Below are 18,596 nucleotides of genomic sequence, written 5' to 3'. Positions count from 1 at the left end.
ATGGGAACGTAGATCGACCAGTAAATTGAGAGCTTTGCCTTCCGACACAGCTCCTTCTTCACCACAACGGATCGATACAGCATCCACATTAAACATTAAATTTAATTAATTAAATGTATGGAATAGGGATCAGCGCCCCCCGCGAACCCAAGGGGAATAAGCGGTAAAAAAAAAAGGATGGATGGATGGATGGTATTCAGAAATATAAATAAAAGAGATGTTTTTATCTTTAAGTTATCGTGCCAGAATTTTACCAGTCCGGCCCACTTGAGAGTAGATTTTTCTCCATTTGGCCCCCGACCTAAAATGAGTTTGACACCCCTGCTTTAGGGGAAACCCTGGTCCTTATTAACTGGTGCCTGTGTGACCAACAACACTTGGTCACATGTCTGCCTCATCTGACCGGCCCAATACTGTAATCTATCTCCACACTGGCATGTGGACATGTTCTCACACACTGGGTGCACGTGCCCCCCAGCAGTGGCCATCGTGGAGAGAGAAAGGGTTGGAGTTGATCCACAATAACAAAAAGGCGGATGTCATGATTTGATGTTTCATTCAACAGGAAATGTTGTGATAATCGATTAGTCAGCAGTGACAAAAACAAGCAGCGAGTCTCCAAAAACTGGACACGCAATAGACGGTTGCCGTGGTAACACACCGATACAGAGCGTACAAACAATCTGGTAGCAGAGTCCTGCTGGTAAACCACCAAAACTCAGACCGTCAGAGAGGACAGGGCCGCCTGAACTCTTGTCCTCGTTCATGCAACCACAGGTTGGCCACTGGACAAAGACGAGGGCAACAAATAAGAATGATTTTAAAAGAGGACGTGCTGACATCGACCCTCACTCACCCCACTTGCTTCCCACGAGGACGGGACAGGCGGCGTGCTTGGTCCGATAGTCTCCGTCTCCGCAGGGGTGAAGATTGTACCAGAAGACGGCCGTCCCCTGCGGACACGGCGACAAGGGAAACCAATAGACAATTCATTAGGTACACCTGCACGAGGGCCTGACGTAACACGACGGAGGTGTTTCTAATATGTTTACACCACAGCAACTTAGTGTTCAGTAAATCCCTTAAATGACTGAATGCTTCATAATGACACGTGGAAACTCTTAATATAATGTGTTCATGAGGCAGATTCGATGTAAAAATAAAAAGTCACATCATATAAAGCGGTGCTTCTTAAACCTTTTTCAACAAGTACCACCTCAGCAAACACTTGGCTCTCCGAAGAAGCCCCCTAATGACTAACATTAGCGTAGTGGGCCTAAATATTCATTCAAAACAAGGCGGACATATTCTTGGCCGCTGTAACATTACACACAGATTGAATATTTGATTCTTAACGCATGATTTAGTAATGCATCAAAATCATCAAGTGGAATTTCACAGACTTCATTTGAATTTGGGAGAGATCGTCAGTTCAATGTTGAATCCTGCACAAGCCTGGTACCTAATGAAGTGACTGGTGTGTGTTATCAGCAACAGACCTTTTTGGGCCAAACCGTGGCTCCTGCATCAGTGAAGACGGTGGCGCCCCCTGCCTGCACGTCGCTCATCTGCAGCAGGGAGGGTGAAGATGTTACAGGCAGGGTTTTTTTTTTTTAAATGACTTCAAGTGTCAATCACTGACGTAAAGCAACCAGGTGGCGATTCTGTTTCCTGTCCCCAGCTCTGCAAAGGAGTCGGATTCATCTTCCTGTGGCACCACGAGGAGGTCATAGGTTACGACAAACAGGAAGCAGTACAAGTGCATGAAGCCCCGGCTTATATCTACCCGTTTAAAATCATAATGTGCTTCGTACTGTCCTCCCACGCCGTAGTTTGCCACCTGCAAAGACAGACGAGTAGGAGGTCATCATCATGACATGACTCAAGTATCTAGGTCATGACCAGTAAGCAATAGCAGCAGAAAGTGGACAAAATGTTACATATGGGTAAATACTTGTGGTATTTTACGTTATACACTGGCAGCTCGGTCGCCAAAATTCTAATATAAAAATAAAAGTGATACGGTTTTTACCATGCACTGTAATAACCATACATTTTACAGTAAAAAAAACAGTGACACCGTTTTCCATTTACACCCTAAAAACGATGCCAGTATATATACATTTTTTTTTTTATTAAATCAACAGAAAAAACACGAGATACACTTTTAATTAGTGCATCACCCCCCCCCCAAAAGAACCTAGCTCCCCCCTTCACACTCATCCACACCCACTCACACAAAAGGGGTTGTTTCTTTCTGCTACCAATATTTTGGTTCCCACAACATAGACAACAGTCTGCAAGAGACACAGTCCCTGAAGCACACATGATTGTGTGTACCGCTGGTCCACTAACATATTCATTAATTACTATTTTTTATGTAACTGTTTTTATATTGTTTTACTTTCTTTTATATCCAAGAAAATGTATATTTTACGGTAAAAAAACTGGCAGCTCAGTCGCCAGAATTTTACCATTAAAATAAGAGTGGTACTGTTTCTCACTTTACGGAAATTGGGTGTAAAAAATATCGTAGATTCACATCCAAATCGTAATGTTTATTTTTCAAATTACCTATTTTTAATTTCTAAGAATTTATTTAAAAAAATAAGTATACATATACATACATGTATATATCCATCCATCCATTTTCTACCGCTTATTCCCTTTTGGGGTCGCTGGCGCCTATCTCAGCTACAATCGGGCGGAAGGCGGGGTACACCCTGGACAAGTCGCCACCTCATCGCAGGGCCAACACAGATAGACAGACAACATTCACACTCACATTCACACACTAGTGCCAATTTAGTGTTGCCAATCAACCTATCCCCAGGTGCATGTCTTTGGAAGTGGGAGGAAGCCGGAGTACCCGGAGGGAACCCACGCATTCACGGGGAGAACATGCAAACTCCACACAGAAAGATCCCGAGCCTGGATTTGAACCCAGGACTGCAGGACCTTCGTATTGTGAGGCAGACGCACTAACCCTTCTTCCACCGTGAAGCCCTACATGTGTGTGTGTGTGTGTGTGTATATATATATATATATATATATATATATATATACACACACACACACACACACACACAGATATATATAGACATATACATACATATATACACATATAAATATATAATCTGAATGGAATTGTGAGGTTCCCAGAGATTCCCACCTCTAGATTTTACAGTAAAAAAAAAAATGTTTTTTACCATACCATCTACAGATGAGTGTTTAACAGAGTGTACCTGGTACACTCCTCCAGGTCAAGCCATGAGAAGGTGATCAAGCCAAATGTACCTGCAGCTGCTCTGCTGTGGACACGTCTAAGCCGGTGATGTCCCCGATCCTCTGGACCATCATGTCCACCACCGGGTGCTCGTGCTGTCCCAGCCACGCGCTGAATAAGAGGAGGAGTAGGAGGAGGACATGTGTTGGAGGCACAGGCAGATGGAGACCAGAAGACGGAAAAAGGTCAGATGACGGCTTTGTGACACGTCCGTTAAAGAGTGGAGACACCTTTGTGACAAGTGGTTTTCGGAAAGATATGACAAGTGGAAGCAGGACAATGAAAAGTTGTTGAAAGTTCTCTATTGAAGACGCAAGTCTGGTTTATGCTTCTGTTGCATTCCCAAGTTCTGCATCGCGGTTAAAAGGTCAATACTGCCAACTTTGATACTTCGTGTTCTGGACCTAAAACCATTGTCTACAGGCTAAATCCCCCCAGTACTCATTTTAGTCAGACTTCAAATTCCAGTGACAAGACTGGAAACCATTTCTGTGTCCTCTCATATAGCTGAGAGTTTTGGTTGCAACTTCAACTGAATTAGAACCTGAGGAAAAGGATATTCGGTACATTATGTGTTGTTAAAGGTGGGCGATATGCCTGGAAACGGTATCATGATATCTGTAGTTTCCTAATGTTGACGCTCCTCTAATTTCTCCTGCTCCCGCTTGCAGTGGCAACAAAAATATAAAACTCCAGAAGCTCCTCTTCCTTTTGTATTGTTTACTTGTGAACTTAAACTTCAAAACGTAAAACAATAACGGTTTGGGAACAAATGAAAGGCAAAATAAAGCGAGTTGGTTAAAGTAAAAAAGAGTTAGAAAAAGTAAGAGTAAGGTCAAACAACTGTGTGGTTCAATTCTAACATACCTGACTGCCATCCATCCATCCATTTTCTACTGCTCATTCCCTTTGGGGTTGCAGGGGGCGCTGGTGCCTATCAGCTACAATCGGGCGGAAGGCGGTGTACACCCTGGACAAGTTGCCACCTCATCGCAGTACCTGACTGCCATTAACCATAATACATTGTGTCCAAACAAGATTAACACACAGAGCCTGCCGCCATATAAGCAATTAAACAGTTACGTAATCTTCACTGTATTAAAGCAGTATAAAGTAGTACATCATCAAATTATTCAGACAAGTGTAATAATTACAAATAAAGTGTACCTTATAATTATTTTAAGCATGCAATATATACATTTTCGTATTATTTAAATAAAGTAAATAGTCCCCTTTTGGCTGAACAAACAAAGTACCTTCCATAAAAACAAGCAAATGAACTTAAATATAATTTATGCTCCTACAATATCATTATGTCGATATCGATAGTTGGGATATTTTTTTATCACCTATTTAAAATGAGGAGCAGGAAAAAATATATTAAATGTAAACATTTTCATTTCAGATGTAACCTTCCTCTGATTGTAATGCCCTCAGCTAACAAGGCAGAAAGGAAATGTCAACACAAGCATGGAAAACACTCAACGTTAACAAAATAGGAAAATCATATTGAAGACTTGATAATAAGCTCTTAAAATCAAGGTGCAAAAATCATGAACATGTAAGTTAGTTTAGTGGCAGGAAGTCACAGCTGTGCTCTAAAGGGTGAGCGTGGCTAAGGTGGTGTGGTATTAGCGGTCTTGCCTCGCATCACATGCAGACCACATTGGTCTGACTACGCTCCCACTGACTATGTCCAAGGGACTTTTCCTCTTGTATCCACAATTTCCTCATTTTGACTTTCTCTTCTCACTCCATGCAAAGAATCAACCGGTAGACAAGCAAACTTGATAGTTGATACTGTCACCTGATTGGCTGTTAGCTGTGATCACTTCCAGCGTTGCTTAGTTACCAGAGAGCGAATGTCTTTGTTGATGCAACCAACCTTGCTTCCATACTTCTGCTTTCTTCTCTCAAAGATGAAGAAAAAAATATCTAACATTTTAGTCCAACGAATTTTTTGTTGCGATGTATATTAATATCGTTTTAGGGTCCAACCCTACGTGCTAAACAAGTTGTATGCTGCGGTGGTTTCACAAGGACTTTGCACGTAAATGTCACTTCATGACATATGGTGTTTATTTTTGTAATCATGAATGAAAAGAGAGCAGTAATTTGACCATGAGTATGTGCTTATACTGCCATCTAGTGTCTACACTAGTGGACAAGCGAGTTAGAGGGGGAGGAGCAAGCTTGCTGAGCAGACACACAAGCATAAACCAGGCTTTCTCTACCAGAAACATTCATCAATAAACATTATTTTTTGACATATGTTATTTAATAATTCTCATATTTAAGTCGGCCATTTTAAATAAAAGGGGTGTTTTGAATTTCTTGTTAGGTGCTTCACATGCAACAAAGTGCTCCTTACTTCTCAGAGATTCTGTACCCGGCCTCGTAAGAATGACCGGCCTGACCGTCCACCACTTTGGAACGTGTTAGCTAGTTCAGCCATCGCGTTTGTGGAGGAGGGAGGAAGGAGAAAAACACATGTCAGCAAATTAAGATAAGGACTCACTTTTTTTGTGTCAACTAAATTAAGAACATGATTGTGAAAATGAAAGCAACCTTATACTTGAATTATTTCACCTGCAGTCAGTGGCACCTAGGTCTGACCTTCACTTGAGGCAGTGACACCTAGATCTGACCTTCACTTGAGGCAGTGACACCTAGATCTGACTTTCACCTGCAGTCAGTGACACCTAGATCTGACCTTCACCTGCAGTCAGTGACACCTAGATCTGACCTTCACTTGAGGCAGTGACACCTAGATCTGACTTTCACCTGTATTCAGTGACATGTAGATCTGACCTTCACCTGCCATCAGCGACATATAGATCTGACCTTCACTTGAGGCAGTGACACCTAGATCTGACCTTCACTTGAGGCAGTGACACCTAGATCTGACCTTCACCTGTATTCAGTGACATGTAGATCTGACCTTCACCTGCAGCCAGTGAGACCTACATCTGACCTTCACCTACAGTCAGTGACACCTAGATCTGACCTTCACCTGCAGTCAGTGACACCTAGATCTGACCTTCACTTGAGGCAGTGACACCTAGATCTGACCTTCACCTGCAGTCAGTGACACCTAGATCTGACCTTCACTTGCCATCAGTGACACCTAGACCTGACCTTCACCTGTATTCAGTGACATGTAGATCTGACCTTCACCTGTAGTCAGTGACATCTGACATTCACTTGCAGTCAGTGCCACGTAGATCTGACCTTCACCTGCAGTCAGTGACACCTAGAGCTGACCTTCACTTGAGGCAGTGACACGTAGATCTGACCTTCATCTGCAGTCAGCGACACCTAGATCTGACCTTCACTTGCCATCAGTGACACCTAGACCTGACCTTCACCTGTATTCAGTGACATGTAGATCTGACCTTCACCTGCAGTCAGTGACACCTAGATCTGACCTTCACCTGCAGTCAGTGACACCTAGAGCTGACCTTCACTTGAGGCAGTGACACGTAGATCTGACCTTCATCTGCAGTCAGCGACACCTAGATCTGACCTTCACTTGTCATCAGTGACACCTAGACCTGACCTTCACCTGTATTCAGTGACATGTAGATCTGACCTTCACCTGCAGTCAGTGACACCTAGATCTGACCTTCACCTGCAGTCAGTGACACCTAGATCTGACCTTCACCTGCAGTCAGTGACACCTAGATCTGACCTTCACTTGAGGCAGTGACACCTACATCTGACCTTCACTTGAGGCAGTGACACCTAGATCTGACCTTCACCTGCAGTCAGTGACACCTAGATCTGACCTTCACTTGCCATCAGTGACACCTAGACCTGACCTTCACCTGTATTCAGTGACATGTAGATCTGACCTTCACCTGTAGTCAGTGACACATAGATCTGACATTCACTTGCAGTCAGTGACACCTAGATCTGACCTTCACCTACAGTCAGTGACACCTAGATCTGACCTTCACCTGCAGTCAGTGACACCTAGATCTGACATTCACTTGCAGTCAGTGCCACGTAGATCCGACCTTCACCTGCAGTCAGTGACACCTAGATCTGACCTTCACTTGAGGCAGTGACACCTAGAGCTGACCTTCACTTGAGGCAGTGACACGTAGATCTGACCTTCATCTGCAGTCAGCGACACCTAGATCTGACCTTCACTTGCCATCAGTGACACCTAGACCTGACCTTCACCTGTATTCAGTGACATGTAGATCTGACCTTCACCTGCAGTCAGTGACACCTAGATCTGACCTTCACCTACAGTCCGTGACACCTACATCTGACCTTCACCTACAGTCAGTGACACCTAGATCTGACCTTCACCTGCAGTCAGTGACACCTAGATCTGACCTTCACCTGCAGTCAGTGAGACCTACATCTGACCTTCACCTACAGTCAGTGACACCTAGATCTGACCTTCACTTGAGGCAGTGACACCTAGATCTGACCTTCACCTGCAGTCAGTGACACCTAGATCTGACCTTCACTTGCCATCAGTGACACCTAGACCTGACCTTCACCTGTATTCAGTGACATGTAGATCTGACCTTCACCTGTAGTCAGTGACACATAGATCTGACATTCACTTGCAGTCAGTGCCACGTAGATCTGACCTTCACCTGCAGTCAGTGACACCTAGATCTGACCTTCACTTGAGGCAGTGACACCTAGAGCTGACCTTCACTTGAGGCAGTGACACCTAGATCTGACCTTCACCTGCAGTCAGTGAGACCTACATCTGACCTTCACCTACAGTCAGTGACACCTAGATCTGACCTTCACCTGCAGTCAGTGACACCTAGATCTGACCTTCACCTGCAGTCAGTGAGACCTACATCTGACCTTCACCTACAGTCAGTGACACCTAGATCTGACCTTCACCTGCAGTCAGTGACACCTAGATCTGACCTTCACTTGAGGCAGTGACACCTAGATCTGACCTTCACCTGCAGTCAGTGACACCTAGATCTGACCTTCACTTGCCATCAGTGACACCTAGACCTGACCTTCACCTGTATTCAGTGACATGTAGATCTGACCTTCACCTGTAGTCAGTGACACATAGATCTGATATTCACTTGCAGTCAGTGACACCTAGATCTGACCTTCACCTGCAGTCAGTGACACCTATATCTGACATTCACTTGAGGCAGTGACACCTAGATCTGACTTTCACCTGCAGTCAGTGACACCTAGATCTGACCTTCACTTGCCATCAGTGACACCTAGATCTGACCTTCACTTGAGGCAGTGACACCTAGATCTGACTTTCACCTGCAGTCAGTGACACCTAGATCTGACCTTCACTTGCCATCAGTGACACCTAGATCTGACCTTCACCTACAGTCAGTGACACCCGGATCTGACCTTAACCTACAGTCAGTGACACCTAGATCTGACCTTAACCTACAGTCAGTGACACTTAGATCTGACCTTCACCTACCGTCAGTGACAAGTAGATCTGACCTTAACCTACAGTCAGTGACACCTAGATCTGACCTTCACCTGTATTCAGTGACATGTAGATCTGACCTTCACCTGCCATCAGTTGACACCTAGATCTGACATTCACCTGCCATCAGTGACACCTAGATCTGACCTTCACCTGCAGTCAGTGACACCTAGATCTGACATTCACCTTCCGTCAGTGACACCTAGATCTGACCTTCACCTGCAGTTAGTGACACCTAGATCTGACATTCACCTGCAGTCAGTGCCACGTAGATCTGACCTTCACCTGCAGTCAGTGACACCTAGATCTGATGTTCACCTACCGTCAGTGACACTTAGATCTGACCTTAAACTGCAGTCAATGACACCTAGATCTGACGTTCACATTAATGGAAGGAGTTTTAAATCCGAAGCGTTCTTGCCATGGCCAATACTGTTCCAGATGAAGGTTGCCTATGCTGTGGACAAGTTTGCCAGTCGGGTGGAATACAGAGTTATTATTCATCAGTTTGGAGTTCACAAATGCAGCAGGAGTAGGATTGTGTACACTTTATTATTTGCCTTGTATTATGGCTGGGCGATATATTAAAATTTACTGGATATATCGCGGGTTAGTCTCTGTGCGATATAGAAAATGACTATATGGTGATATTGGAGTATACGTTCTCATGCACTTGCTTTTACTGCAGGCTTTACACTACAGGCGCTTCTCACTCCTTTTTGTCTCTCCTTCTCACAGAGACAAAAAAAGCACACTTTCTTACATACGTCAGACACTGTCGAGCGTGCAACGTCATACGCTCGCGCGGAGCAGAGAGGTAGCGGCATGGGTAAAGTTAGCTGTAGTGCTGGCGGCGCAGTGGGAGTGGTAATACAAGAGAGATAACGTGCAAATCTGGAAGGAAGAATAATGAATTCCAACAAAAACAGCACAGGGTCCATCGTCTGGCGGTGGTTAGGCTTCAAGCGGGAAGATGTTAAACAGACAACTGTAATATACAAAGTGTGTGGCAAAAGCGTTGCGAAGAAGTAGCATCCTTTGAAAAGTCACTTGCTACAGAAAAAGGTGTGCCTGAAACTCATTTTTATTTGACAGTTATTAAAAAATCTTGTGTGACATCATGTACAAAAGTGCACTTTATTTGTTTTAAACTATTGTAGTGGCGTTCTGTACAAAACGTGCACTTTAATTTAGTGTTGTTTTGATGTGTCATCTTAGTGACATCATTCACAAAAGTGCACTAATAGCTTGTATTAAAATGTCTGACAATCTTGCACTTTCTGTTTTAAAATGACATGAATGTTTGTGCCACTGCTTAATAACTGTTTCATAAATACACTTTTGCTAAATTGACTTAGTTGTGATTTCCCTCTCTGCATGAAAGTTTAAAAGTAGAATATATGAACGCAGTATGAAGAATGATGTTTGAATGTAGACACATAGAATCATCATACTGCTGTGATTATATGCATCAAGTGTTCATTCAAGGCCAAGGCAAAATATGGAGATATATATGGTGTATCGTGACATGGCCTCAAAATATTGAGATATTAATAAAAGGCCCAGCTCTACCTTGTATAACACCTGCTTCACTCTCTTCTCATTCGTATTTTGTTCAGGAGACGTCTGAAGCCGACATTCAGTTTCCTTAACTACCTTCATAAATAAATCTCCATTTTTTTTTTTACCATCGATGCACTTCAAAATGTTCTGTCCTTTTAATTTGTGAAGCAAATGAACATTATCCCCTTCATTACAATTGTTGCTGTGCTTATATTGAATGGGATCTGTTTCCGGGTTATAAACCGCACGTTGAGACTGGGTTCCCTCTGGCGGCACACACCCACTCGAGACATCTGGTTTTCAATGGAAAAATCCAGGTGTGTTGGGTCGTGAGAGGCTTATTTAGAGCCAAACTATTTGATGAATCGGACTAGTTTAGTGCATGGACACGTACTGACCGACAGGAGTGAAATGTCAGCTCTAGTTGGCTGCACAGTAGCTATTTGTTTTTTTTTAGGAATTATTGCATTTTTTAATGCTTTGAACTTTAGCATGAAAGAATATTGACATACTACCACATCTTTTAATACCACAACCTACTGGTAATACTACTACATCTTTGTAATACTGCCACCTACAGGAACACGGACGAAAAACGTCTGTTCTTCTTAGGAAGCTCCTTGCGTCTTCGGTTCTTTTCAAATAAGAACAGACTAGACTCACCCTGGGTTTCGCCAGCTCTTTAAACTTGCTCATTTCCTCGTCTGTCGCCATGTCATGATAGCGCACGACGCGGGGACGATCCCACTCGTCTTCCTCTTTCACAGGCCCGATCACGTACTTCGGATGGCGACGGCTGTCATGGTAACGGCAGAAGAGGCGACTCTGCCTGCGTGAGGTCTGTTAGAACAGTTTGAACAGTGTCTAATGTACATTATGAACAAGTGTCTAATGTACAGCCTGAACAAGTGTCTAATGTACAGTATGAACAGTGTCTTATGTACAGTATGAACATGTGTCTAATGTACAGTATGAACATGTGTCTAATGTACAGTATGAACAGTGTCCAATGTACACTTTGAACAGTGTCTAATGTACGGTTTGAAAAGTGTCTAATGTACGGTTTAAACATGTATCTAATGTACAGTATGAACATGTGTCTAATGTAGTGTGAACATGTGTCTAATGTACAGTATGAACATGTGTTTAATGTACACTTTGAACAGTGTCCAATGTACACTTTGAACAGTGTCTAATGTACAGTATGAACATGTGTCTAATGTACAGTATGAACATGTGTCTAATGTACAGTATGAACATGTGTCTAATGTACAGTATGAACATGTGTTTAATGTACAGTATGAACATGTGTTTAATGTACACTTTGAACAGTGTCCAATGTACACTTTGAACAGTGTCTAATGTACAGTATGAACAGTGTCCAATGTACGGTTTGAACAGTGTCTAATGTACAGTTTGAACAGTGTCTAATGTACAGTTTGAACAGTGTCTAATGTACACTATGAACAGTGTCTAATGTACAGTTTGAACAGTGTCTAATGTACGGTTTGAACATGTATCTAATGTACAGTATGAACATGTGTCTAATGTACAGTTTGAACAGTGTCTAACGTACGGTTTGAACAGTGTCCAACGTACGGTTTGAACATGTATTTAATGTACAGTATGAACATGTGTTTAATGTGCACTTTGAACAGTGTCTAATGTACACTATGAACAGTGTCTAATGTACAGTATGAACAGTGTCCAATGTACACTTTGAAGTGTCCAATGTACAGTTTGAACCGTGTCTAATGTACGGTTTGAAAAGTGTCTAATGTACGGTTTGAACATGTATCTAATGTACAGTATGAACATGTGTCTAATGTACAGTTTGATCAGTGTCTAATGTACGGTTTGAACATGTATCTAATGTACAGTATGAACATGTGTTTAATGTACACTTTGAACAGTGTCCTATGTACACTTTGAACAATCTAATGTACACTATGAACAGTGTCTACTGTACAGTATGAACAGTGTCTAATGTACAGTTTGAACATGTGTTTAATGTACACTTTGAACAGTGTCCTATGTACACTTTGAACAGTCTAATGTACACTATGAACAGTGTCTACTGTACAGTATGAACAGTGTCTACTGTACAGTATGAACAGTGTCTACTGTACAGTATGAACAGTGTCTAATGTACAGTATGAACAGTGTCTACTGTACAGTATGAACAGTGTCTAATGTACAGTATGAACAGTGTCTAATGTACAGTTTGAACATGTGTTTAATGTACACTTTGAACAGTCTAATGTACACTATGAACAGTGTCTACTGTACAGTATGAACAGTGTCTAATGTACAGTATGAACAGTGTCTACTGTACAGTATGAACAGTGTCTAATGTACAGTATGAACATGTGTCTAATGTACAGTTTGAACATGTGTTTATGTAAATCTTTACCATCTCAGTGCTCTTTCCACGACACAGCTTCTCATACGTCTTGTCATCGTCCGGGTGTGGCTCAGCTCCGCCCATCCTGAGCGTCTCCTCAGTCTCCTCTCCCTTCTTCAGCTTGTCCAGGTGATACTCAAAGTAGTGAAGGTTCATCTCCGCTTGCTTCATGCTGGGGTCTTAAAAAACACAAAAGCAAATCATCACAGTTTTTGAAGATTGTGCTGCAGAAATACTATACTAGAGCATCTCAAACGTCCGTCACCAGGTACCACCTCACCAAACACTTGGCTCTCAAAGTGCCACCATGACCAACTTTTAAAATGCAGTAGCATAGTAGGCCCAAGTCGTCAGTAAAAACACGGCACAAGTTTTTATTAACAAGTATATTTCATATTTTTGCCCTCTGTAATATTACACAGTTTGAACAGTAACAGTTAGAAAATAAAAAATGAAACACAGCTCTTAATTCTTTGGCGTACCACTAGATGGAGCCCGCGTACCAGCGTGAGAATCAATGTTCTAGACTACTCTGTGCAAGACTCACCGAGCCTCAGCAGCCGCTTGGTGTACTCCATAGCGCTCTCCAGCTCCCCCTGCTGGTAGAGGGCGTAGCTAAGGTAGTCCAGGATGGTGACGGCGTCCGCGGCGCCGGGCGGTTCTCCTTGGTCCAGCTGCCTCAGAGCCTGGGACATCCACAGCTCCGTGTGGTAAAAGTCGTTCTCCTGGTACGCCACCTTGGCGAGGTCGTAGCAGTCGTCCGCCGTCAGGGGGCTGGGGAGGGAGGAGCTTCCTGCGTCGGGGGCGGGAGTTATGACTTCCAAGCTCCGGTTCTAACTTGAACCTGAGCCTGACTCGTCACCTGGCAGCTCTCCTTTAGCGAGGGTGTTGGTGTCCAGCTCGTACGTGTCCTGCAGCCTCAGCAGCGCTTCGGCCACGCCGGTCTGGTCCACTTCGTTGGGGAAATGCTGCCTCCCGGCGTTCAGGTCGGAGATGAAACCTGAAACCACCGAAGAAGAAACAAGGTCACAAACACACAAGTAGGGTGAAAAATAAGTTTTCCTGACTCATACATGACAACCTTCATGCTTTCCCTGGCAAAATCCCAATCTTTGTGTTCTCTATTTGTCCATTCCATGAAAAAAAAACTCCTCTCCAGTACTTCCAGCACTGCAGCCTGTAAAAAGTCAGGCCTTCAAAATAAAAGCCCGTTGGTTGCCCACGCCACTGCTCAGGTGACAGTTGTGACAGGCCGCTCACGTCATGTGATTCAATCAAGCCAACAGAGATGAAGGACATGGGGATGACGCTGGGAAAGGCATCAAGCGTACAGAAGATCACAACAAACACGCAAAACATTTTTTGTAAGATTTGAATAAATCCAATCCAATCCAACGCCTTCTACACAAATCCCAGAGGGGTGATGGACAGATGAGCAGCGCCTGAAGAGCTGCAGCCTGCCACCAAGGCCCCCCCACTCCTTCCCCTCTTTTGCTAGATATCTGGAGATGTACGTTGTAATATGTATATGTGCTTTGCTATGGAGGGGTTTTTTTCCCCACTCCAGACTGGGCCCCTTAGGAGCCCAGTCTAGTTTGTATTGGTTTTTTTTTTTACTCATCCTTGCCCAGCGTTTACCTTTTTCCCATCTTTTACGGGGCGCCTTGTGGTAACCCTGTTCACGGTTTGTCTAATGTTGATCGGGTTTGTGCTGAAAACAAAGTTTCGTTGTACTTGTGCAATGACAAAGACTTCCAAAAGACGTGAGCCGGAAGTAATAAGAATAATCATTTTGTGTTTTTCATTTATGTTACATGATATAGGAGGATTCACCAGCCTCTAATTGGAAACGGTAGGCGATACTGATTGCCGATACCAGACTGATAGTTATACTGTATTTTCCAGCCTGTAAGTCGCACCAGTATATAAGTTGCACTCACTAAATTTTCATATATTAGCTGCAACGGACTATAAGGTCACAGATACATAACGGTACTTTGTGAAATGAGATATTTACACAGAAAAATTGAATAAATGTTTAACTTAGTTGTTCAAAAACTGTGCCTGTAACACGGCAGTAAAACCACTGATTGAACAAAATAGAAAAGCCATTGATGTCTTTATTCATTCTTTATGACATGTAAGAAGTTGTTTCTTTTTTTAATAGGGTTTAAGATATTTATCAGTGTTTTTCTTTGTACTTTGTAAACACTTTAAGTCTGAACACTTTCTTAAAGTGAAACATTCTAATACGTTGTTTGATTTCCTTGCTAAATACATTCCATAATTTAGCCGTTACAAAGAAAAAAGAGAAGCTGTACCGTTGTTTGACGTCACAATGTGAAATACATTTTTCAATTTGCGCTATTTGGGATGTATTTGATATTTTTTGCTAGATACAAATAGCTGTTTGAAACAGCGACTCGCCGTCAGACACGTTGGTGAGCACCAGAGTCTCCACCTCGGCCCACTCCCTGCGGAGCCTCTTCATCAGCTTAAAGGCGTTCACAGGATGTCCCAGGAAGCCTTCGGGGTCTTGCAGGGACTGGCCAGAGAAGTCGTCCAGGTGCTCGGCCCACCTAAGGGATTAGGTAAGTAAGTACATTTCACTTATAAAGCGCTTTTCACAGATAAAATCACAAAGCGCTGTACAAAACATAGGTGAAGTAAAACAACAATTCATTGAAAACAACAGGGGCAATATCATAACAAGTGGATTAAAATGATGGTTAAAAGTAGGGCTGGGCGATATATATAGATATATATACGATATATCGCGGGTTTGTCTCTGTGCGATATAGAAAATGCCTACATCGTAATATTCGAGTATATGTTCTCAAGCAGTTGCTTTTAGCTGCGGGCATTCAGGCTCTTCTCACTCTTTCCTGTCTCTCCTCACAGACAAGCAGGCGCACATTCTTACATACGTCACATACGTCTCCGCCCTCGCAGAGCAGAGAGGTAGCATACTGGGCTACGTTAGATGCTAACGTAGCCGTACGAGAGAAAGAAGGTGCGGATCTGGTAACAAATGAAGGAAGACTTAATTCCCAATAAAAACAGCAGGGGGTCCATCGTCTGGCGGTGGTTTGGCTTCAACTGGGAAAATGTCGAACAGACAACCGTAACTATTCAAGTGTGGGGGGAAAAAAGTGTTGATATAAAAAGTAGCATTAATGCTAATATGTAGCATCATTTGAAAAGTCACTCGCTAGAGAATGAAGAGAATTTCATCCCCTTAGTAACATACCACATAGTGAAGGACGAATACTATTTAATTTCCTATTATGCAGCTCATTTTTATTTGACACTTAAAATGTCTCTGACAATCTTGCACTTTCTCTTTTGAAATGACTTGAATGTTTGTACCATTGATTAATAACTTTAATAAATACACTTTTGGTCAATTGACTTAGTTGGGATTTCCCTCTCTGCATGAAAGTTTAAAAGTAGCATACATGAATGCAGTATGAAGAAGAATGTTTTAATGTATACACATATAATCATCATACTGCTGTGATTATATGCATCAAGTGTTCATTCAAGGCCAAAGCAAAATATTGTAATATATACCGTATAACGCGATATGGCCTAAAAATATCGAGATATTAAAAAAAGGCCATATGGCCCAGCCCTAATATGAAGATATTTGCTCCTTCTCAACTCTGTGCTAATATTCTTTTCACAAAATACAACCAATAGTACATAAATGTTAAATCTTACTTGTGAAAAGTAATCCCTCGAGTCCTATTTTAAACAGTTCGCTCATTAGAACAGGAAAACGCTGAACACCATCTTTGTTTTCTACCTGTCAACTGTCAGTTTAGGCCAGCATTTCTCAAAGTGTGGGGAATAGACACATGACAGGTGGGGCGCAAGGAACGGGAGGAAATTTCCCTTTAAATTTTCTTTTAATTATATTCTTAGATTTTTTAATTTTTTTTTACTATGCTTTCATTTTCTACAGACACTGTAAATCACTTTGTGATTCTGTCTGTGAAATCCGTTATGTAAATAAATGTGAATGACTTATTTTTCCTCCAGGCTTTAAATTTCTAGGTAGGAGCGAAAGTTTGACAGATATAGCAACAGTAACTAATGGGGGCGGGGCTAAGCGGAACAATCTTTCACGCGGCTGGGTAGCAGGCTAACGTGTGGACCACAATTACACAAAATGGATACATTTGTGACTCGCACCTCAAAGGTCGTCAAATCAGAGTCAGCGCCTGCAGAGAAACAAAAATCGAAAAGAAAATATGAAGGGTATCTTGCTCTTGGATTCACGGCAACGGTGGTGAGGACAGAGGAGAGACCCCTGTGTGTTCTGTGTCTAAAACCGCTTGCAGCAGACAGCATGAGACCCAACAAATTAAAAAGACACCTCGAGACCATCCATCCATCCATCCATTTTCTACCGCTTATTCCCTTTCGGGGTCGCGGGGGGCGCTGGCGCCTATCTCAGCTACAATCGGGCGGAAGGCGGGGTACACCCTGGACAAGTCGCCACCTCATCACAGGGCCAACACAGATAGACAGACAACATTCACATTCACATTCGCACACTAGGGCCAATTTAGTGTTGCCAATCAACCTATCCCCAGGTGCATGTCTTTGGAAGTGGGAGGAAGCCGGAGTACCCGGAAGGAACCCACGCATTCACGGGGAGAACATGCAAACTCCACACAGAAAGATCCCGAGCCTGGATTTGAACCCAGGACTGCAGGACCTTCGTATTGTGAGGCAGACGCACTAACCCCTCTGCCACCGTGAAGCCCCCACCTCGAGACCACACACCCCAATCACGTCAATAAGCCAGTTGATTTCTTTCAAAGAAAACTGGCAGAATAGTTATTCTATTTATTATTGAACTTGATGCAAGTTATACCACAGCTGCACAGTTATTTTATTTATTATTGAACTTGATGTTATTTCATGTTATTGAGTTTGAATGTATACAACTTGAATGTTACTTGACGTTCAATAAATATGAAAATGTTAAACTTGGCATCAGCGTTCTGTTGGGGCGATGGGGGCAAGTGCGGCTTGAAAACTCCCCCTTGTCCAAAGTGGGGGATGACAAAAAAAGTTTGAGAACCACTGGTTTAGGCTGCTCATCACCACTTCAAGATGGCGGCCCAATTTCTCACGTCACAGCAGCCAATGCTGTGTCTACTTATAACATGTCTATGGGATACACACTCCAAGAACTCAAATAAAAAAGAGAAACCCTGACTCTGAAGTCCACACAAACTTGTATGTAAGCAAAGAAAATGATAGAAGGTGTCCATACTTTTTAATCTGCTCCAATTTGTTCTCCTCTGCGTGGATGTAATCCTTCAACGAGGCCAACAGGTGCTGTTCTGTGTACAGAAGGTCAGTCATGTGACCTGCGAGAAAACACACTTATAAAATAAAGTCATTACACTTCAACTCTGTGTGTATCTTTCTTTCACCAACAGACGTGAAGAAGGCGTCGCGGGCCGAGCAGGAGGCGATGAAGATGAAGATGAAGACGAAGACCAACAAGAAAAGGCGGGACGCCATCTTGCAGGTGCTAAGATGCTAATGCTAAGAAGTCAATCAACTCCACACACCTGCGACTTCACGATAATATCGCTGGGACATTTAATGTCGAGCGGAGACATTCAGCACGTTGGTAACACTTGACTCCATGTCGTTGAACAAAATAAAATGAAGTTAATATGTGTGTTAATGGTGTACTTCTTTCACAGCGACACACCTAAGCCACGCCCCCTTCCCGCCTTCTTCTTCGGTTTATTGGCCAGCAAAGTTGCCAGGTGTAAAATAACAAATGATTTATTCTTGTTTTTTTCATTCTTTTTTTATTTATCTCCTTCATTGATGTGCATTTTGATCGATACACAATTATACCT

General features: G+C 42.8%; 1 protein-coding gene across 5 annotated transcripts; it reads right to left on the bottom strand.

Annotated features, from left to right (window-relative positions):
• Window positions 1–539: 539 nt before the first annotated feature.
• On the bottom strand, window positions 540–18,504 carry LOC133535946 (prolyl 4-hydroxylase subunit alpha-1-like). Of its 5 annotated transcripts, none has more exons than XM_061876031.1 (14): window positions 18,156–18,504; window positions 17,993–18,089; window positions 15,130–15,281; window positions 13,565–13,702; window positions 13,250–13,495; window positions 12,712–12,881; window positions 10,962–11,138; window positions 5,658–5,728; window positions 3,298–3,397; window positions 1,787–1,840; window positions 1,643–1,708; window positions 1,500–1,568; window positions 857–953; window positions 540–785 (listed from the first exon to the last, which is right to left on the bottom strand). In XM_061876031.1, the coding sequence occupies exons 1-14, from the start codon at window positions 18,244–18,246 to the stop codon at window positions 727–729; spliced, it is 1,587 nt and encodes a 528-aa protein (XP_061732015.1). In that variant the 5' UTR covers window positions 18,247–18,504; the 3' UTR covers window positions 540–726. The 5 variants fall into 5 exon arrangements, with proteins under 5 accessions (XP_061732015.1, XP_061732018.1, XP_061732017.1 ...); XM_061876034.1 differs by having other exon boundaries at window positions 18,160–18,504; XM_061876033.1 differs by having other exon boundaries at window positions 18,164–18,504.
• Between the last annotated feature and the right edge of the window lie 92 nt (window positions 18,505–18,596).

The sequence above is a fragment of the Nerophis ophidion genome, linkage group LG17 (assembly GCF_033978795.1).
Source record: "Nerophis ophidion isolate RoL-2023_Sa linkage group LG17, RoL_Noph_v1.0, whole genome shotgun sequence".
NCBI classification, from domain to species: Eukaryota; Metazoa; Chordata; class Actinopteri; order Syngnathiformes; family Syngnathidae; genus Nerophis; species Nerophis ophidion.
The sequence above is the reverse complement of the archived record's forward strand: the minus strand, read 5'-3'. Positions and strand labels throughout refer to the sequence as shown.